This window comes from Ictidomys tridecemlineatus, chromosome 9 (assembly GCF_052094955.1).
Source record: "Ictidomys tridecemlineatus isolate mIctTri1 chromosome 9, mIctTri1.hap1, whole genome shotgun sequence".
Taxonomy (NCBI): Eukaryota; Metazoa; Chordata; class Mammalia; order Rodentia; family Sciuridae; genus Ictidomys; species Ictidomys tridecemlineatus.
This window is the reverse complement of record NC_135485.1, coordinates 1,913,334-1,935,362: the sequence shown is the minus strand read 5'-3', so window position 1 is coordinate 1,935,362 and position 22,029 is coordinate 1,913,334. Positions and strand designations below refer to the sequence as shown.

The 22,029-nt window shown below is 46.3% G+C and overlaps 1 protein-coding gene across 3 annotated transcripts; it reads left to right on the top strand.

The window, feature by feature from the left end:
* Window positions 1-1,087: 1,087 nt before the first annotated feature.
* Tnip2 (TNFAIP3 interacting protein 2) lies at window positions 1,088-20,258 on the top strand. Of its 3 annotated transcripts, none has more exons than XM_078020889.1 (6): window positions 1,089-1,407; window positions 13,616-13,903; window positions 15,948-16,028; window positions 16,467-16,715; window positions 16,900-17,019; window positions 19,191-19,494. In XM_078020889.1, exons 1-6 carry the CDS (start codon window positions 1,150-1,152, stop codon window positions 19,299-19,301), a joined length of 1,107 nt encoding a protein of 368 aa, XP_077877015.1. In that variant the 5' UTR covers window positions 1,089-1,149; the 3' UTR covers window positions 19,302-19,494. The 3 variants fall into 3 exon arrangements, with proteins under 3 accessions (XP_077877016.1, XP_077877015.1, XP_077877014.1); XM_078020888.1 differs by having other exon boundaries at window positions 1,090-1,407; window positions 19,264-20,258; XM_078020890.1 differs by lacking the exon at window positions 16,467-16,715 and having other exon boundaries at window positions 1,088-1,407; window positions 19,264-20,258.
* The last annotated feature ends 1,771 nt before the right edge of the window (window positions 20,259-22,029 follow it).

Below are 22,029 nucleotides of genomic sequence, written 5' to 3'. Positions count from 1 at the left end.
ACAGGTTGCTGTGTGTGATGGGGGGATGTTGCTGCTAAATTAAGTTAGTGGCTAACATTACTAGTTGCAATTTAGTAGGTGGGCCTAGCCCCCAACAAGCTCCCCAGCCCCTACACAGCCTCCTTCCTAGCACAGCTGGCTCATGAGGCCAGCAGGGCAAGGGCTGACGTCCTAGTATCCAGATAGAAGCGGCAGAGCGGGAGGGGCAGGGCCCAGAGGGACCCGAAGAGGCCAGGCGAAGGGGGTCTGTGCAGGATCTCAGTGTACGATTTCCAACAGTAGATGAACCAGAGTGGAAGTGGTGGTCTGTCCACTCCCCTGCTCTACCTGGTCACCTGCTGGGAACCTCACAGCACTTAGAGGGAGATCCAGCCTCTTTGCAGGGCCTGGAGCCCTTCTGGTCTGCATTTTGCGTTTGCCCACGCTCAGCCCAAGCTGTGTGGATCACACAAGAGAAACACGGGGTGCCTTGCACAGGGACCTACGTGGAGGAGGAAAAGGCATCCACACAGGGCAGGGACGCCCTGAGCAGGGAACCCCTAAAAGACCTCATTTGTGCATAGGCACCATTGGAGGTGATTGAGCCCTGGAAAAACTCAGCATTTGTTTGGGAAGTTGAGGGAAGGAGAAGTACGGAAGAGGAGGGCCAGCTCCCTGTTGCCTCCTGCCCCAAGAGCAGCTTCTGGCATTGATGTGTTCCACCCACACTTGCAGGGGTTAGGCATCCGGCTCTGGGTGCTACGCGAGTCCTGGGTGGGTAGGGGACCTCTCTGGGCGAAGTATCTCCGTGTGACCGACTGAATGCCACGCCCTTAGCACTCGGAGCTCGGCTCTGGGAACCTGGCCTGCAGCCCAGGAGGCGGATTCTGACCCACACTCTGAAGGTCGGCTGACTCCTCCTCGTCTTCAGTAGCTGCATCAGAGGCTGCTGGACCCCGCGACTCTCCAGCTTCCCAAGACGCGGGGGAAATAGGGTCGTTGGGACGAACCCCCACCGCAGGGATCCGCCTAGGCGCTCCCTGGGGACCGCAGGGCCCGGGCGGGCGAGGGCGTGGCCCGCCGGCGGGGCGGCGGGGCGGGGCGGCGGGGCGGGGCGGCGGGCCGGGCGCGGAAGTGCAGGCCGCCGCCGTCCGCGGCAGGCTGGCAGTCATGTCGCGGGACGCCGGGTCCCCGCTCGCGGCCGCGCCGCTCAGCGGCCTGTACCTGGAGGCGGGTCAGCAACTGCGGCGCCTGCAGGACCAGCTGGCCGCCCGGGACGCCCTCATCGCGCGCCTCCGTGCTCGCCTGGACGCGCTCGAGGGGCACGCGGCGCCGTCGCTCGTGGACGCGCTGCTGGAGCAGGTGGCGCGCTTCCGGGAGCAGCTGCGGCGGCAGGAGGGCGGCGCCGCCGAGGCCCAGCTGCGCCAGGTGCGGGGCGGGCGACGCTGCGGAAGCCGGGTTCTCAGCGCGAGTTCTGCGGGCTGAGAGTTGGGGCTGCGGGCGCGGGTATGCGGGTTTTGTGTGCGGGGTGTAGGATTCCAGTGAGGGCAGGTCTTGGGTGCTGGCCTGTTGTGGGGTCCCTTCCAGCCCGGCCCAATAAAGGGCTTTAGCCCTGGTGACACTGCCGCTTTATTCTGGGAGTGACCACAAGGGAGGCGCCTGCCTGAGTTCCAGGACAGGTGTGAATCCTTTCTCCTCCTCCTCCTTGGTGCTGTTCTTTCACCAGCACCCCAAACAGAAGCAAGAATAATACTTTCCTATAAGTTGTTTGTAGGCCCCCAAATCAGGCAAACTCTGGCATCTGTTATTTCATTTGGTCCATGACTATTATCCTGATTTTTCCAGAAAAGAAGATAGGCCTGTAAATGGAGTGGCCCTCAAAGGACAGCTTTTGTTTCTAGGACTGGTCCCATAGCCGGATTTTCAAGGAAAAAAGAAACATGGCTCTGTTTTCTGATTATAAAAGCAAATAAAGGAAAGAATAGAATAATGCCCCCAACCCCCACATTGAAGAGGTAACTGGTTTTCCTGCTTTTCTTTGGGTATAGGGCACAGTGTTGAGTTCATGTTTCCTATACAGTTTTACTAAGGTTGTCAACATTTCCCCATCTGTATCATTTAAAATAAACTCAGCAGCCAGATGTCTCCCGAATTCCAGCTACTCCCCTCTTTCTGGAAGGCCAGTTGTAACTCATCAGAGTAGAAAGGAAATAGAAAAGTCATCTGATCTCTGCCACTGATATTAGTGTAATGGTCATTAAGGGCCACCGATGAGTACAGAGTGGGGTCCCTAAGGGCCCCATTTACCCTATCACCAGAATGTTTTGGGGAGTGGTTAGGGGATATGAGCACCTTACAAGCAGAGCAGAACTGTACTTCAATCTAGAGGCCATGGGTATTCAGCCTGTGTCCACAGCTTCTCACCGGGGGATGCCCCACAGGGCAAGGTCTGTGGTCCCAGTATTACTGGTCCTTCCTCCCCCAGCATATATATTTTTGGGGGATTTTTACTTATTATTTTGCAATTTTATTTAGGTAATTTTGTTTAAATTATTGTGATAGTTTTGGGCTGGGACTGTAGCTTAGTGGCAGAGCACTTGCCTAGTGTGCATGAGGCACTGGATTCGATCCTTAGCACCACATAAAAATAAAATAAAGGCATTCTGTCCAACTTCAACTACAAAAAAAAATTTAAAGATTATTGTGATAATTTTAAATATTATGTTTTTCAATCTGTCAAACAAAGTGACCAAACATAGCTATCATAAGTTAACGTGTGGAACAACTGATTCTGATAGATCCTGTATGATTTATTTCGCTGTCATTTTTTTCTGTATCATAGCTCCTTAGGTTAGGTGGTTTGCAAAGGTAAATGCTGGCTTAAGCAGAGAACTAACATAGTACATTTTTATGAAGATAAATACATGTTTCAGCACAATTTTATCAAACATCAAAGGAATTGTGTTGTCAAATCGATACAAATATGGCTGGCCACTTTGGCACACACCTATAATCCCAGTGACTCGGGAGGCTGAGGCAGGAGTATCACAAGTTCAAGACCAGCCTCAGCAACTTAGTGAGGTACTAAGCAACTCAGCAAGACCCTGTCTCAAAAAAAAAAAAAAAAATTCTGGAGATGTGGCTCAGAGATAAAGCACCCTGGGTTCAGTCCCCACTACCAGAACAAAAGAAAACAACAACAATGCAAATAAGAGGGTAATTTTTTTTTTTTTACTGTCTCAAGTTTTCTCCCCTCCTCCTCTCCCTATACTCATTATCTTTAGATGCTACCAGTGAATATAACATTTTTATATTTGAAATCATTTGTCTTTTAACTGTAGCAAAAGAAAAGTAACTGAAGCTGACTTTAATGTTAAATGTTAATAGAAATTAATAAGTGTGAAAATAAATGAGTATAATAACCTTTCCTTAAAGAAATGGTTAGTTGGGCTGGGGATGTGGCTCAAGCGGTAGCGCGCTCGCCTAGATGTTGTGTCCGCCGAGAACTAAGAAAAAATAAATAAATGTTAAAATTCTCTCTCTCTCTGTCCCCCCCCTCACTCTCTCTTTAAAAAAAAAAAAAAAAAGAAATGGTTAGTTTAAATGTTATATTTCCAGATATAGTAATATGTTGTGATTGTGGACAACTGATTAAAATAAGAGAATTGCATACAAACTTAGGTTATTTCCAAGGGATACAGAAAAGTTGTTTCATACTTGTTAAAATGTAAATGGAGGGGAAAAACTCGAGAAAAAGACAAGGTAGGGACAAGAGACTTAGGTGGCCAAATCTGTATGTCATTCGGAACACCAAGCAACCTTGGGCTTCCATGCTACTTTAACAGCTGCCTGGGGTCTTTGATCCAGAGGAAATCTCCAGGAGGTCAAGGTCAGGATAATGAAGTGAACCCTTCTATGGAACTCACTTCTCATAGTATGATGGATCTTTTAATTTGCTAGCATCAAAACAAACTGTGGGGCCGGGGATGTAGCTCAGTTGGTAGAGTGCTTGCCTCACATGCACAAGGCCCTGGGTTCAATCTCCAGCAACACACACTCACACACACACACAAAAAAAAACCTTTGCCACTGTGTACACTGGTAGTAACTGAGAGATAGACAATGGAAAGGGAGCTTCTTTCCCATGAACTCTTGGATTTCTTCACTTGGTCCAACTCCACACTGACCACAGGATTCCATGGCCTCCACCACACCTGTCTCTCCTATTCCACAGGTGCACAAACTGAGGCTCCCAGGCTCAAAGTAGCCGCCAATGAGGCTGAGTGTGGACAGCCTGCCTCAATGCCTCCATTCGCTGCAGTGTCCTTAGACCCTCTTCAGCACTAGGGGACTTTGAACAAAACCTGATTTCTAAGCCTTCTTCCTCCACTGGCCAAAAGGAGACAGCTCACCTGGCGGGGGAGAGGGAGGTGCCTGAGGCCTCTGATACCTGTGAAGTCAGATGGAGGCATAGATGTGATGGTTGACAGGTACAGGTGCTGAACATGTTTGGGCAAAAATCCACTCTACACTGGCACCTTCCATCCCCAGATTAGTTCTGCATCTGATCATTATAACTGGACGTTTCTTCTTTTCTCTTTCTATTCATCTCTACAACAAAGTTTAGGGAAAGTGGGAAGGAAAAGATGCCCAGAGAAAAGTCCAGAATGTTCTGAGTCACCAGGTTAGCATACACAGGTGCACCCTGGGCTTACCCCACAGAGCAGCTATCATGCACAGGTGGAGTTTGGGTGGAGGAGTGCCAGGAGACAGGGCGGGGCCTGGTGCAGCTCCAAGGATTGTTTCCTCCCCTTTCCTCCTTTCTCTTTTCTTCCTCTTACCCTTCCTCCCTGCCTTCTGTTCTTCCTGTGTCAAGGACTGAGCCCAGGGCCTGTGCATTGTAAGACAAGTGCTTTACCACTTACTACTACTGCTTTTCTTTTTCTTCTTGTTGGTGGTGCTGAGGACTGAACCCAGGGCCTTGTACATACGACGCAAGCCAAGCTAGAGGCAAGCTCTCTACCAACCGAGCTACATCCCCACCCCTTACCTCTTACTTCTTTTTTTTTCTTAATTTTTTAATATTTATTTTTTAGTTCTTGGCGGACACAACATCTTTGTTTTTGTATGTGGTGTTGAGGATCGAACCCGGGCCACATGCATGCCAGGCAAGCACACTACTGCTTGAGCCACATCCCCAGCCCACCTCTTACTTCTTGACCCCACCCTTTTTTTAAAAAGTTTAGTTGTAGATGGACATAATACCTTTTATTTTATTTATTTATGTGGTGCTGAGGATCGAATCCAGCGCCCCATGCATGCAAGTCAAGCGCTCTACTACTGAGCCACAGAGTGGAGCCCCCAGCCCTGGACCCCGCCTTTTTTTTTTTTTTTTTTTGGTGCTGGGGGTTGAATCCAGGGCCCTGTGTATGCAAGGCAAGCACTCTACCAACTGAGCTATGCCCCCAGCCCTGGACCCCACTCTTTTTTTTTTCCTTTTTAATGTTTTATTTATTTATTTTGCTTAAGTAAAGTTTATTTTTTAAAACATATTTTTTAAAAATGTGTTTGTTTTTGCAATGCCATGTTTAGGGCTTTATGAAGAGGTAATATAATTTCCTTTTCCTTAACCGTGATTTTTTATTTTCAATCTTCTGCACAAAGATAAAAAGTTTTTGTTAATCTCATAGTGAATGATATAAAACAAAGATCAGCAAATTTTCTCCAATGGTCTAGATAGTAAATATTTCAGGTTTTATGGCCATGATATGGTCTTTACCATGTATTCTTTATCTTATAACCTCTGAAAATGTAAAAACCATTTTTAGTTTGTATCACACTAAAAAAATATGGCCAAATTTTCCCTGCAGTTGGTAATTTGCTAACTCATGGTATAAAATATCTACATTGTCTTATCAGAGAAAATGCTCTCTTTAGGATTCTTTTTTTTTTATTGTTGGTCGTTCAAAACATTACATAGTTCTTAATATATCATATTTCACAGTTTGATTCAAGTGGGTTATGAACTCCCAACTTTACCCCGTATACAGATTGCTGTATCACATCAGTTACCCTTCCATTGATTTACATATTGCCGTTCTAGTGACTGATGTATTCTGCTGTCTATCCTATTCTCTACTATCCCCCTCCCCTCCCCTCCCCTCCCCTCCCCTTTTCTCTCTCTACCCCCTCTACTGTAAATCATTTCTTCCACTTGTATTATCTTGTTTTACCCCTCCTTTCCTCTTATATGTAATTTTGTATAATCCTGAGGATCACCTTCCATTTCCATGCGATTTCCCTTCTCACTCCCTTTCCCTCCCACCTCTCATCCTTGTTTAATGTTAATCTTCTTCTCAAGCTCTTCATCCCTACCCTGTCCTTGGTTACTCCCCTTATATCAAAGGAGTCATTTGGCATTTGTTTTTTAGGGCTTGGCTAGCTTCACTTAGCATAATCTGCTCTAATGCCATCCATTTCCCTCCAAATTCTATGATTTTGTCATTTTTTAATGCAGAGTAATACTCCATTGTGTATAAATGCCACATTTTTTTTATCCATTCATCTATTGAAGGGCATCTAGGTTGGTTCCACAATCTTGCTATCGTGAATTGTGCTGCTATGAACATCGATGTAGCAGTGTCCCTGTAGCATGCTCTTATTAGGTCTTTAGGGAATAGACCAATAAGGGGAATAACAGGGTCAAATGGTGGTTCCATTCCCAGCTTTCCAAGAAATCTCCATACTGCTTTCCAAATTGGCTGCACCAATTTGCAGTCCCACCAACAATGAACAAGTGTACCCTTTTCCCCGCATCCTCTCCAGCACTTGTTGTTGTTGGACTTCATGATGGCTGCCAATCTTACTGGAGTGAGATGGTATCTTAGGGTGGTTTTGATTTGCATTTCTCTGACTGCTAGCGATGGTGAGCATTTTTTCATGTACTTATTGATTGATTGTATGTTCTCCTCTGAGAAGTGTCTGTTCAGGTCCTTGGCCCATTTATTGATTGGGTTATTTGTTATCTTATTGTCTAATTTTTTGAGTTATTTGTATACTCTGGATATTAGGGCTCTATCTAAAGTGTGTGGAGTAAAGATTTGTTCCCAGGATGTAGGCTCCCTGTTTATCTCTCTTATTGTTTCTTTTGCTGAGAAAAAAACTTTTCAGTTTGAGTAAGTCCCATTTGTTGATTCTAGTTGTTAACTCTTGCGCTATGGGTGTCCTATTGAGGAATTTGGAGCCCGACCCCACAGTATGTAGATCATAGCCAACTTTTTCTTCTATCAGACGCTGTGTCTCTGATTTAATATCAAGCTCCTTGATCCATTTTGAGTTAACTTTGTGCATGGCGAGAGAAAGGGATTCAGATTCATTTTGATGCAAATGGATTTCCAGTTTTCCCAGCACCATTTGTTGAAGATGCTATCCTTCCTCCATTGCATGCTTTTAGCCCCTTTATCAAATATAAGATAGTTGTAGTTTTGTGGATTGGTTACTGTGTCCTCTATTCTGTACCATTGGTCCACCCGCCTGTTTTGGTACCAGTACCATGCTGTTTTTGTTACTGTTGCTCTGTAGTATAGTTTGAAGTCTGGTATCGCTATACCGCCTGATTCACACTTCCTGCTTAGCATTGTTTTTGCTATTCTGGGTCTTTTATTATTCCATATGAATTTCATGATTGTTTTATCTATTTCTACAAGAAATGCCATTGGGATTTTGATTGGCATTGCATTGAACTTATAGAGGACTTTTGATAATATCGCCATTTTGATGATGTTAGTTCTGCCTATCCATGAACAGGGTATATTTTTCCATCTTCTAAGGTCTTCTTCAATATCTCTCTTTAGGGTTCTGTAATTTTCATTGTATAAGTCTTTCACCTCTTTTGTTAGGTTGATTCCCAAGTATTTTATTTTTTGGGGGGATATTGTGAATGGAGTAGTTGTCCTCATTTCCGTTTCAGAGGATTTGTCACTGATATACAGGAATGCATTTGATTTATGCGTATTGATCTTATATCCTACCACTTTGCTGAATTCATTTATTAGCTCTAATAGTTTCTTTGTAGACTCTTTTGGGTCTGCTATGTATAGAATCATGTCATCTGCAAATAGTGATAATTTAAGTTCTTCTTTTCCTATTTTTATGCCTTTAATTTCTTTCGTCTGTCTAATTGCTCTGGCCAGTGTTTCGAGGACTATGTTGAACAGAAGTGGTGAGAGAGGGCATCCCTGTCTTGTACCAGATCTTAGAGGGAATGCCTTCAATTTTTCTCCATTCAGAATGATGCTGGCCTGTGGCTTATCGTAGATTGCTTTTACAATGTTGAGGTATGATCCTGTTATCCCTAGTTTTTCTAGAGTTTTAAACATAAAGGGATGCTGTACTTTGTCAAATGCTTTTTCTGCATCTATCGAGATGATCATATGGTTCTTATTTTTAAGTCTATTGATGTGGTGAATCACATTTATTGATTTCCGTATATTGAACCAGCCTTGCATCCCAGGGATGAATCCTACTTGATCATGGTGTAGAATTTTTTTGATATGTTTTTGAATCCGATTCGCCAGAATTTTATTGAGGATTTTTGCATCTAGGTTCATTAGAGATATTGGTCTGTAGTTTTCTTTCTTTGAAGTGTCTTTGTCTGGTTTCGGAATCAGGGTGATGTTGGCCTCGTAGAATGTATTTGGAAGTTCTCCCTCTTTTTCTATTTCCTGAAATAGCTTGAAAAGTATTGGTGTTAGTTCCTCTTTAAAGGTTTTGTAAAACTCTGCTGAATACCGATCCAGTCCTGGGCTTTTCTTAGTTGGTAGTCTTTTGATGGTTTCTTCTATTTCCTCTATTGTTATTGGTCTGTTTAGGTTGTCTATATCCTCCTGACTCAATCTGGGCAGATCATAAGACTTAAGAAATTTATCTATGCCTTCACTATCTTCTATTTTATTGGAGTATAAGGATTCAAAATAATTTCTGATTATCTTCTGTATTTCTGAAGTGTCTGTTGTGATATTGCCTTTTTCATCCCATATGCTAGTAATTTGGGATCTCTCTCTTCTTCTCTTTGTTAGCATGGCTAAGGGTCTGTCGATTTTATTTATTTTTTCAAAGAACCAGCTTTTAGTTTTGTCAATTTTGAAAAAATTGAAAATTGTTTCTTTTGTTTTGATTTCATTAATTTCAGCTCTGATTTTAATTATTTCTTGCCTTCTACTTCTTTTGCTGTTGTTTTGCTCTTCTTTTTCTAGGATTTTGAGATGAAGTATGAGATCATTTATTTGTTGGTTTTTTTCTTTTTTTAAGGAATGAACTCCAAGCAATGAATTTTCCTCTTAGAACTGCTTTCAATGTGTCCCATAGATTCTGATATGTTGTGTCTGTGTTTTCATTTAACTCTAAGAAGTTTTTAATTTCCTCCTTGATGTCTTCTAAAACCCATTGATCATTCAGTAACCTATTGTTCATTCTCCAAGTGACGCATGATTTTTCCTTCCTTCTTTTATCGTTGATTTTCAGTTTCATTCCATTATGATCAGATAAGATGCATGGTATTATCTCCACTCCTTTATATTGTCTAAGAGTTGCCCTGTGACATAATATATGATCTATTTTTGAGAAGGTTCCATGTGCTGCTGAGAAAAAAGTGTAGCTATTTGATGTTGGGTGGTATAGTCTATATATGTCAATTAAGTCTAGGTTGTTAATTGTGTTATTGAGTTATATAGTTTCCTTATTTAACTTTTGTTTGGAAGATCTGTCCAGTGGTGAGAGAGGTGTGTTGAAGTCTCCCATGATTATTGTAAGGTGGTCTATTAGACTCTTGAATTTGAGAAGAGTTTGCTTGACGAACATAGCTGCACCATTATTTGGGGCATATATATTTATGACTGTTATGTCTTGTTGGCGTATGGTTCCCTTGAGCAGTATGAAGTGTCCTTCTTTATCCCTTTTGATTAACTTTGGCTTGAAGTCTATTTTATTAGATATGAGTATGGACACTCCTGCTTGTTTCCACAGTCCATATGAGTGGTATGATTTTTCCCAACCTTTCACCTTCAGTCTATGTATATCTTTTCCTATCAGATGCGTCTCTTGTAGGCAGCATATTGTTGGGTCTTGTTTTGTGATCCATTCAACTAGCCTGTGTCTCTTAATTGGTGAGTTTAAGCCATTCACATTTAGGGTTATTATTGAGATATGGTTTGTTCTTCCAGCCATATTTGTTTATTAATGTTACTAAACCTGATTTGTTTTCCTCTTTGATTACTTTCCCCCCTTTACTGTCCTACCTCCCCCTGTTGGTTTTCAATGTTATTTTCCATTTCCTCTTCCTGTAATGTTTTGCCAAGGATTTTTTGAAGAGATGGTTTTCTAGCTGCAAATTCTTTTAACTTTTGTTTATCATGGAAGGTTTTAATTTCATCTTCCATCCTGAAGCTTAATTTCGCTGGATACACGATTCTTGGTTGGAACCCATTTTCTTTCAGTGTTTGAAATATGTTATTCCAGGATCTTCTAGCTTTCAGAGTCTGTGTTGAGAGATCAGCTGTTATCCTGATTGGTTTACCCCTAAATGTAATCTGCTTCCTTTCTCTTGTAGCTTTCTCTCCTTATTCTGTATGTTGGACATCTTCATTATAATGTGTCTAGGTGTGGATCTCTTATGATTTAGCACATTCGGGGTCCTGTAGGCTTCTAGGATTTGGAATTCTGTCTCATTCTTCAAGTCTGGGAAGTTTTCTTGTATTATTTCACTGAATAGATTGTTTATTCCTTTGGTTTGGAGCTCTGTGCCTTCCTGTATCCCAATGACTCTTAAGTTTTGTCTTTTAATATTATCCCATAATTCTTGGATGTTCTGCTCATGGTTTCTTAGCAGACTTGTTGAGCTGTCTATGTTCTTTTCAAGTTGAAATACTTTGTCTTCATTGTCTGATGTTCTATCTTCTAAGTGATCTACTCTGCTGGTAGTATTCTCAATTGAGTTTTTAAGTTGGTTTATTGCTTCCTGCATTTCTAGGATTTCTATTTGTTTGTTTTTTATTACCTCTATCTCCCTGTGAAATTGATCTTTTACTTCCTGGATTTGTTTATGTAGTTCCTTGTCAATGTGATCTTTCATTGTCTGATTTTGCTGTCTCATGTCTTCCTTGAGACTCCAGATCATCTGAAGCATGTATATCCTGAACTCTTTATCTGACATTCCATCTGTTGCAGCTATTACCTCTTCTAAAGTTGAGTTGACCTGCATTGCTTGTGGTCCTTTCTTTCCTTGTCTTTTCATACTGCTCGCGTTTCTTTCTGCTTGGTGAAACTGTTGTGTTTTTGAAATTTACCCCCTATTTATTTATATTGCTCTTGTATAGTTGGGAAGTCTCCCTTGCAGGGTGAGTAGTGGCTGTGCTCCTCCTCTAATTAGGGTGGTCTGTCTACCACACTGGTCGGTCGCAGGTCTGCCCCCCCCTCCCGCGGGCGCGGGTGGCGGCTCTGCTCTGCCCCCACTCCAATTGTGGTGACGTAACTACCACGCCCTCAGGTCATTGTGGACCCCACTCTTAAAATAGTACTGGCCATGCATCCTCTGGGCATTCCCCTGTGGCTCTATTTGTAGGAGAGGACAGCTACAGTGGTTAAGAACAAGGCAGGTTCCTCTGAGCTGCTGTGAAATCAGGAGATTCCAAGGAGAAAAGAAGCATGATAGATAGTGTTCTGTAGTTAACTGTGTAAAGCACACACATGGAATAGTGATTAAAAACGTGCCCAAGTAATGAATAGCAGTTGTCTTTGGAGATTGAGGTGGACCAGGGAGGGATTGGGGAAGGAAAAAATGTTTATTTCCTTTTGTATATATTTGAATTATATTTTAAGAACAGTACATATGTTTTTATGATTCAAAAAAGCTAGAGGTTGGGGTCTGGGGTTGTGGCTCAGTGGTAGAGCGCTTAACTTGCATATGTGAGGCACTGGGTTTGATCCTCAGCATCACACAAAGATAAAGTGGAGGTATTGTTTGTATCCATCTACAACTAAAAAATATTTTTAAAAAGCCAGAGGCTAGGTTGTGGCTCAGTGGTGGAGCACTTGCCTAGCATGAGCCAGGGCCTGAGTTCCATCTCTATCACCACAAAACAAGGCTGGTTAGACTCACCTCCTAGTGTGGCCCTCTTCACAGGTGCAGGAGGTGACTGAGGACCCAAGGCAAAGGCTAGATTCCTCCCCCACCTCCAGGGGACACACTGGGAGTTCTCTGAAACAATCTTTTCATGGGTGGATGATTGAACTTTCCTCACCTCCTTCAGACTATATGTTGGAGAGTTTGTTGAAAATGGGAAAGCTTAAGTTTAAAGCCTAGTATTTAAAAACCGTCATTTTGGTCAGGTGCTGTGGCACTTACCTGTAGTCTTAGAAGGCAGAGGTAAGAGGATCACTTAAGCCCAGGAGTTCAAGATGAGTCTGGGCAAGATAGAGAAATCTTGTCTTAAAAAAAAATTATACTAAGCTACAGTTGTGCACACCTGTGTCTGTAACCCTAATGATTTTTGAGGCTGAGGCAAGAGGATTGCCAGGTTTGAGGCCAGCCTCATAAATTTAGTGAGATCCTGTCTCAAAATGAAAAATAAGGGCTGGGTGCAGTGGTGCATTACTATAATCTCAGCAGCTCTGGAGGATGATGCAGGAAGATCACAAGGTCAAAGCCAGCCACAGCAACTTAGTGAGGCCCTAAGCAACTTGGGGAGACCCTATCTCAAAATAAAAATATAAAGAAGAGCTGGGATATGATGTGGCTTAGTGGTTAAGTGTCCCTGGGTTCAATCCCCAGTACCAAATATAAAAAAATGTAAAAAACTGGGCAGATAGTGGTAAATCCCCCTTCAGTTCAGTCCCCCATTGGAAAAAAAAATTGGTTTTAAGGATTTTTTTTTAAAAATAATTACTGTTGGGTACATTAGTTTTCTAAAGCTGCTAGAATAAAGCACCACAAACCAGGAGGCTTAAAGCAAGACAAATTGAATCTTTCCACAGTTTTGGAGGCCAGAAGCCCCAAATCAAGACATCTGCTCTCTCCAAAGACACTGGGAAGATCATCCCCACCTCTCCCAGGCTCAGTGGTGGCTGCAGTCCTCGGTGTTCCTTGGCCTAGAGATTCATGGCTCTAGTCTTTGTCTCTCTGCAGCCTTCTCCTGTGTGCACCCTAATTTCCCTATTCTTCCTGCCTAATTGATTATGGTTCCGGGGATTGAACCCAGGGGTGCTCTACCACTGAGTACACCCCCTGTTCTAATTTTTTATTTTGAGACCTGCTCTTGCTAAGTTGCCCAGGCTGGCCTTGAACTTCAGTACTCCTGCCTCAGCCTACCAAGTCTCAAGGATTATAGGCCTGCACCACTGTGCCAGCCAGCCACTTTTAGTAATTCGTTGATGCAAAAACTAAAGTTAAAAATTTCCTTGTGAAAACAGATTTTTAGATAAAGTTTCAGAAGAGCATGCTCAATGCAGGTTGAGAAGCCTCCCTTCTGAGAGGTATCATCTAGTGCTGGGTGATCCTTGTCAGCTTTTCTTTTGCTTTATCAATGTTTGCTTTTGATATTCTTTTAATCAAATAAATTGTGCTTTAAAATCTTCCACTTAGGAAGTTGAGAGACTTACTGAGCAACTAGAAGAAAAAGAGAAGGAGACGCAGCAGCTGATGAGCCAGCCTCAGCAAGCCCGGGAGAAGGAGCTTGTCCTGTTGCGGAGGAGTGTGCTGGAGAAGGAACGGGCCCGGGCCGCCAGCCATGTGCTGTGCCGCTCCTTGGCCGACGAGACCCACCAGTTACGCAGGACACTGGCTGCCACTGCACACATGTGCCAGCATCTGGCCAAGTGTCTGGATGAACGACATGCACAGGGGGACGTGGGGGAGAAGTGCCTGAAGGAGGTGGGCCACAATGAATCACTTGAAGTGAAGACGGGGTGGGGGTGGGCAGAGGCATTGTCCACATGCCCCTGGGGTCCCTGTGCAGTCACGGATGTCAGGGTTGCCTTGAACCCACTTCTATTCTCAGTTTGGAGGACTGGCTAATGGGGAGTTGGCCCATCCAGGGACTTGGCAGGATGCCTACCCGGCCCCAACAGTACCTGCAGCTGACCCTGGATCTGATGGAGAGATGGCCCTGTAGCATCTTCTGTCCCGCTGAGGATGGGAAGGAAGGGCTGGGATGGGGCAGCCCTGAAGAAGCATCATTATGTGTTAGGCCAGTGCAACTGAGGCAGAGGTGGGCAATTCTGCTAGGGAGGGCAGTGCCTCCAAATGCCACTGGGCAGGGCCAGGCTGGAGGCTGCAGAAGCCCACAAGAGCTGGCCTCTGTGGGCTCTCTGCCTTTGAGTGTGTCCAGGCTGGCCCCCCTGGTGTCGTGCGGCGCCAGTACTCTCTCTGAGCTGGCTTTGGGCATATCCTTGCCCTAGCATGGCCTCATGCCCACAGCTGGGAGACCTGGCCATTCTGAGATACACTCCTCCTCCCACCAATTTACAGGACATAGAGCAGCACTGTACTCTGTGTCTCAGCACTGTACCCCGAGCTGGGCACCACACAAGGTGGAGCTGGTGGCTCTTCTAGAACCGGCCAGGTCTGGCTATGGCTTTGTTAGGGTCTGGTGAGGGGCTCTAGGACAGAGGATCTCAGCATCCAGAAGGTTTTTATGGGGGATACACCTAGCCAATGAGGGGCCCCTGATGGGCGGAAGCTGCTATAGGCCAGTGCTGTCCATGTCGTCCTTCCCACTAGGGAGTTGTGGGGATCCACAAGACGCTGGGAATAGGCACGCAGGGTACACCTTGTCCAGGTGACACAGAGTGTCCAGAAAGGCAGAAGCTTACACCCCAGCACAAGGTCTCTCTCATTCAGGGCCTTTCCAGACAGTTCTCTGAGGCTGCTACAGGTTCACACAGAAACGTAAGTACTGGGGCAGGCAGGACACCCAGCTATGGGTAGTGTCACCATAGTGCCCACTGGGAGAAGACCTGCTGAGAACCACCTGTCTCGGTGAGTGGATTCTATAAAGGGCACCTCAGGAAGAACGCAGCTGTGTTTCAGAAACCCAAAGGAAGGGACGTCTGGAGGAAGCGGGTGCTCTTAGTCAGCTCTGGTCACAGTAACGTTCCCTCTCAAGACTTGAAGCAGCCACACGATGGTCAGCTCAGGAAGGTGTGGGGCTGATGGTGGGGGCAGGCATCTCCTTGGTTTCTAAATCAGTGTCACTTCTTAGCCTGGGACTCAGCTGAGTCACCAGGGCTTCCCAGTGCCGACTGGGTTAGTACATGTATTTCCTGTCATTTGGGGAATTTTGAAAAATTGCGTCACTGATATACAGTCACCCACTGTCCAGTGCACAGAATTTCTAGAGTACAAATTGGTTTCATGAGACTTTTTAGTTAGGTCTGCCAGGTATTGTTTGGGGTTGTTTTGGGACATAGTTCTGTGACTGAATCCCCTTGACTCTGCATGAGGCCTGGGCTAGGTGCTGTGTCCACATTAGCCACATTTGAATCTGACTGGGCAGGAGGGGGATAAATTGGATCCATGGCCAGGCCTGCCCTCCTGCTGGGGTCTTCTGGTGTACAGCAGCATTAAGGTTCCTGTCCTCTCTGCTATCTGTTACGATGGCAAGTCTCAGAGGGTTTTATTTCATTTGGCATTCCAGTGCCTTCAGACTATGGCTTTAGAGTATTTAGGTGTAGGACGTTTAAAATATGAACAGCTCACATTGGTTGGCAGGATGGGATAGAGACAGTGTCAAGGGTGCCCAAGGCATGGCCCAGCCCTAGCGGGGAGTGGGCCTGGTCAGGGAGCTAGAACCAGCAGCTTCCTGTCAAGCAAGTGGTCACCACCTCCTATACTGCAGGACAGTGATGATATGTGGCCTCAGCCTCTGAGTCAGTCATGTGCTAACATGGCTTCCCTCTTCCCCTTTCTCATGCAGCCAGAGCATACAGATGGAGATCAGGCTGCTGTTGAGAAGTTACAGGAAGAAAATCGACTGTTGAAACAGAAGGTGACTCATGTGAGTGTCTTTGACATTTCATTGTGAAGATCCCTCACCCTAACAGAGGGCAGGTGAGGGTTCTCTCCTTGGCCTCTGCCCAGAAGTTGCTCCTGCCCTCCATCCACTCAGCTGTCCCCAGAGACCAGAACTTGCTGCTCAAGAGGATATGCAGGACACTTCCTGTCTGCCACTCCCCACAGTTAATGCACCAGTCTATAAAGAAGCACAAGTTACAGTCTGGAAGTCCTGTTTTCAAGGCTGGAAAACTGTACTATGTCCACTCTGTTTAAGGTTGTCTCAGGATTCTCTGGTTGTCCCCTTGCACAAAACAGAGGGAGGTGACTTCCATTTAAGAGGAGAGCCTCACCCCAGTTATACTCTAAATCCTCTGTGCTAGCTGCTAGTTGGCTGGCCGCCTCAGGGCTGTGCTGTGAGCTCCTGGCTCTGCCCCCACAGGTGGAAGACCTCAATGCCAAGTGGCAGCGCTATGATGCCAGCCGGGACGAGTATGTGAGGGAACTCCAAGTGCAGCTGAGGGGGCTACAGGCCCCCCAGGAACCTGAATTGATGAGGAAGGAGATCTCCCGGCTCAACAAGCAGTTGGAGGAGAAGATAAATGACTGTGCTGAAGTGAAGCAGGAGCTGGCAGCTGCCAGGATGGCCCGGGACTCCGCACTGGAGCGAGTGCAGATGCTGGAGCAGCAGGTGTCTGCCCATGGGCTCTAGGCAGCGCCAACAAGACACATGCTGCATGTGGCAGCCATGGTCTTAGGACAGACTGGGTCAAGGCTTGGAGGCACTGGGTGGGCAGCAGTCAGAGGGCACTGGGAGAAGCCAGCCAAGGACTGTCTCCTTCCTGAGCAGAAATGAGTATATTGTCTCCTTTCAGCTTCTTGCTTATAAGGATGACTTCACGTCAGAAAGGGCAGATCGGGAACGGGCTCAAAGCAGGATTCAGGAGCTGGAGGAGAAGGTCACTTCCTTGCTGTACAAGGCTTCCCAGAGACAGGTAGGTGCAAGGGCTTGTCTCCTCCCCTCAGGGCTAGTATTTTTGTTTTTCTTCATGAACTTCAAGCCTCTCTGTCTGCTGAAACCCTGATTTGCTGGTGACCAGAGTCAGGCAGAGCTGCCTCATCTGAGCCTGGGGCTCAGTCCTGAGAGACCTCCTGCTGGGCTTCTTTAGTGATGGAGCAGCTGGCTTGGTGGTTTGTTAGCAGAGGAGTCTGCCCCCAGGCCTGTCCTGTCTCCCTGTGCATTGCTATGATGTGGCTAGAGAGCTTGTCCTGGCCCCAGACTCTCCATGCAAATCTGTCCTTGCTGTGAGGTGGGGACCCTAGTTAATGGGTCACATAGGTATGACATAGACCCTGAGAGTCCAGTAAGGTCCTCCAGCATAGCCACTGTGCTGGGCTCAGTGCTGTCCCCACACCAGGCCTCTGGAGTTATAACCAACAGAACCTCTTAACCTCTCCCTCCATAGACTCATGCTCCACAAAATCCCAGGAGAGGTATTTGTCTTTAGCCACTTTGTATCTAATACACTCTGTCCTGGGGCAAACTGTGCTCCCTCAAAGAACTTCCTGTCTTTTTTTTTTTTTTAATATTTATTTTTTAGTTTTCCGCGGACACAACATCTTTGTTTGTATGTGGTGCTGAGGATCGAACCTGAGCCGCACGCATGCCAGGCGAGCCTACCGCTTGAGCCACATCCCCAGCCCAGAACTTCCTGTCTTGACAGACTGGATACTAGCAATGCCTTCAGAAATCAGTGCACTCCAAGCCAGAGCTAGCCTTGAAAGTGCCCCTCTTGGAAAATCATGAGCAGGACCTGGGGGATATGAGGAATACCCACAGTGCTCTGTGCTGAGCAGCTGCTGATCTCATTGGCTGACAGCCTCTGCTTCCCTTCCCCTGCACAAGGGGCATAGGGGAGTCATGAAGGATACCATTTCTTTAACACCCTTGGTCTAAGACTACAGCAGGGGTCCTGGATGCAGTCGCCAGTCCTACTTATAAATGATGGAGACCAACGTTCCCCTCCTAAGTTCACAGACCAACAGAGTGGTATAGAAGGCTTCACCAGCCACAGTAGGCTCCCCAGAGCCCCTGCCCAGCCCCAGCAGCCAACTTGGCCTCACATAATGCAGCTGGGGTGTTCCCCACCCTCCAATTCCTGGTTCTTCTAAAACAGGGTATTGTAGTACTAGGAAGGGACCCTCTAGCATGCTGTATGGGCAGGAAGGGGAGCATCTTTTGCTGACCTTTGTTTTTGTCTGTGGGCTTTCCTGGGATTTGATTTTGTCTGTGGGTTTTCTGGCCTTCCTGAAGGTATGTGATTTGGATTAAAGGGCTGATAATGGTGCAGTCACAAAGATGGCCCCAAGTGGCCTGTCAGGCAGCCTCTCAAATAGTGGAGCCAATTCCAGGTTTGCCTGATCTAAATTCTCCAAGGGATTCCTGCTCAGCCCCAAGGGCAGGATTTCTGGTGGGGCTGGTGGTCACCAGCAATGAAGTATGCAGGTGCTACATGGGCTCAGCAAGCTGCCAAGTTCATGGCAGTTATCTGGAACATGTGTCAGGCCACACCAGGCTATGCCAACAAGTTTTGAGGCTGAGCCAAGGACACACCCCTGTGCTGCTGGAAGCCCTCTGGGGCTCAGTCTCCATAGCATCCCAAGCCTCTTAAGGGAGGTCGAGAGAAGGACTGGCCTTAGTTTGCTGCCTCCCCACCGTGAGTTCTGCTGCTGCTACTCCACGGTGGTACATGGGGCTTGTTCCCAAGGCCACCTTCTGGATCAGGTCTCCTGGGGCTCATGGTCCTATCAGGCCTTCCAGTGCAGGGTGGGGAGTGAACCCCACTCGGGCTGTTCCTTCCTGAGCCCACGAGGGAGCCTATGTGGGACCTCTTCAGTTACTTGCTGAGCATCTCCTTATCTGGGTTCGGGCTATGGCATTTACATTTAATATCTCTGGGCTGGAGATGTGGCTCAAGCGGTAGCATGCTCCCCTGGCATGCGTGTGGCCCGGGTTTGATCCTCAGCACCACATACAAAGATGTTGTGTCCACCGAATACTAAAAAATAAATATTAAAAAAAATTCTCTCTCTCTCTCTCCCTCCCTCCCTCCCTCCCTCCCTCCCTCTCTCTCTTTAAAAAAATAAATAAATTTAATATCTCTAGTGGCTAGAACCCAAGGCCTGGCTTTGTGGCCTCCAGCACAGGTCCTGTGAACAGATCTTTGCCTTTTCTGCAGGACACCCAGGAGGAAGGCCCCTGCCGGATTCATACTAGGAGCAGAACTGCCAAGTACTTAGAGACCGATGTGTTGGAGCTTGGGGCACCTGGTGGCTGGAGGCCTGGGCCTGGGTCCCCACAGCTGGAGTCTCCTGCAGAGGACGTGTGCCCCAGCACAGCTCAGAGAGGACGGGGTGACCTTCAGTGCCCCCGCTGCCTGGGCTACTTCAGTGACACACAGGGTGAAAAATTCCTCAGGCATGTGTCTGAGTGCTGTCAGTGAGCCAGGGCCTCCTCTGCCCCTGTGGTTTCCACCCTGCCCTAGGGGATGTGGGGGTGCTTTCAGACATGGTGGGTTGAACTCTACTGAGACATAGGGTGCCCAGAATGAGATAGGAACACTCTTAAGAGTTCTCTTTGGTTCCCTTTTGGCCACAGCTCAGACTGGGTCTGTGAAGCTGCCAGCAGAGCTGGAGTCAGAGTTAGGGTCAGGAGCATCTGGCAGTGGGGGCAGTCCTGTCCCAAGCTGCCAAGCCAGTCTGGTGCAGGGACACCTAGAGGCCAGGTACCTTGCAGCTTCAGATGCTACTGCTTGCCAGAAGCAGGTGGCTGCCTGTGGGAGCCCAGTGTGCCATCCCTAGGATGGAAGGCTCATCCTGTGCCACAGAATAAGGTGTCCCGGGCTAGGGTTGTGGCTCAGTGGCAAAGCACTCACCTAGCACGTGCAAGGCCCTGGGTTCGATCCTCAGCACCACATAAAAATAAATAAAATAAAGGTATTATGTTCAACTACAACTAAAAAATAAAAAATTAAAAAAAAAAAAAGAATAAGGTGTCCCTCACAGCCCAGCTCTGTGTAGCATATGCATCACACTAGGGACCCTCCCAAGCCAGGCAGAGCCCCGCCTCCACATAGCACCCTGCATTGCAAGAGCATTTATCATGCACCCAGAAGTTAAAGTACATTGACTTCTTGTTAACTTATTTTTATAATAAATGTACTCACTATTGTGATTGTTCTGGGAATCTGTGTGGGTGGGAGTAGGGACAAGCAGTGTTTTCAGGTGCAGGACTTAGACCAGCTGGCAAAGAGAAATGCTCCTGCTCTTTGTTCCCAAAATGAGGTCAGTGAGAGCCAGGCTGGCCTTGCTTGTTGGGCAGAGGCTGCCTCAGCATCTGCAGGAACAAAGGACTTCCATTTTAAGCTTTCTATTTTTAGCAGCTTCTTTGATCCAGGTAAATACCTGAGCTCCTGATCTTTACTCCAGGATACTTGTAGAAATACCTAGGGTTTGTGAACGAGTTTGCTTACAAGTATACCCTGATTTTGTTGTTGTTTTACTTTTACTTATTTATTTTTATGTGGTACTGAGGATTGAATCTACTGCCTCACACGTGCTAGGCAAGCGCTGTACCACTGAGCTACAACCCAAGCCTGCACCCTGATGTTGGAGGGAAGTGATTCACAGGGAAGAGGCCATCCTGTGACAGGAGCAAGGCCATAAATGTGAACTCCACATTCTTCCAAGTGCTGAGGTAGGATTATGGGCCACTCTAAGGGAACTGGGCAGCAGCCCAGGGCTCTGCCATTGGCCTGTATCATTCCTAGCACAGGACATGAAGGAAAGGGGTAGGAATGAGGTAGGAGGAGATAGGTACCAACTGGGAGCATGTCAGAACTCTGCCAAGCCAGGGCTGCTGCACAGTACATGTCAGGGGGTCATAATGTTGGAAGTGACAGGAGGGGAGGGGACTGTGTGCTGACTGCAGGAAGACTGGGTGTTGTGTTGTTGCTACATATTCATTCATTTAGACCTTGCAGTGATTCTGGGGGGTAGCACTACTATTCCCAACAGAGGTGAGGAAGGTGAGGCAGGGAATAAGTCACACAGAAGCTAAATCACAGAGCTCACGTTAGGCCCCGGCTTCTGGCTCATTGCTTATTGTACCATCTGTTCTTCCTTCCACCTGTAGCAGTCACATGCTGGGGGCCCCGGGCCTAGATACAGCTGTCCTCCCTCTTGCCTGGAACCTCCTCATCTTTCCATTTGGCTAAGGTCTCCAAGTTATAGCTCTGGTGTTACTTCTGTGTGATCCCCCTGATCCCTCTTCCTGAGCCCCACTGAAGAGATCTAGTCCATGTGGCGTGGAGTGGATGAGACCAGCAGAAAGCCTCAGTCTGTTGATCTGGGGAGTGGTGGGGGTTTGAGGAAATCTGAACACTGGAAATAGAGGTTGGAGACACCTCAGAGAGAAAGGGACCATAGAAGGGGGAAGCCCAAATCCTTGGCTGATGCCTGTAAGGTATATACTTAGAGTGAAACTTTAGGAGTGGGGAGAGAATAGCTAGAAATCTGGAGAGAAGCAGAGATTTCAGTGACACCCACTGAAGGAGAACAGAGTTTGGAAATTGAGTTCCTCCAGGTTAGGGGGACTTGGTAAAAATCTCAAATTTTCCACTCAGATTTTCTCAGATTTTTTTTTTTTTTTTTTTTGCCACTCCTTAGGAGGAAAGTCATCATCCTGGAATAAAATCAAAAAGACCTGTTCTACAAAACCAAAAAAGTTCTAGACCAGCCAGCAATGACTTACTTGCCTATTAGAACAAACCCTAGCACTTTTCAGAAAAACACAACAGAATCCAGGGACCTTATACTATATTAGTCACAGGTGAAATAGATAAAAAAATACTAACCATGTGAAAATGAAGGCAGACAAACAAGCTGACAAAATTTATAACCAGTAGACTATCCTACAAGAAATACCTATACTACAGAAATTATTC

Excerpts from the sequence above, each read along its gene's own strand:
- Tnip2 (XM_078020888.1), top strand. The coding sequence starts at position 1,150 with ATGTCGCGGGACGCCGGGTCCCCGCTCGCGGCCGCGCCGCTCAGCGGC. Across the intron at positions 16,716-16,899 it reads TGCAGATGCTGGAGCAGCAG|CTTCTTGCTTATAAGGATGA; the intron begins GTGTCTGCCCAT and ends GTCTCCTTTCAG. Across the intron at positions 17,020-19,263 it reads ACAAGGCTTCCCAGAGACAG|GACACCCAGGAGGAAGGCCC; the intron begins GTAGGTGCAAGG and ends CCTTTTCTGCAG.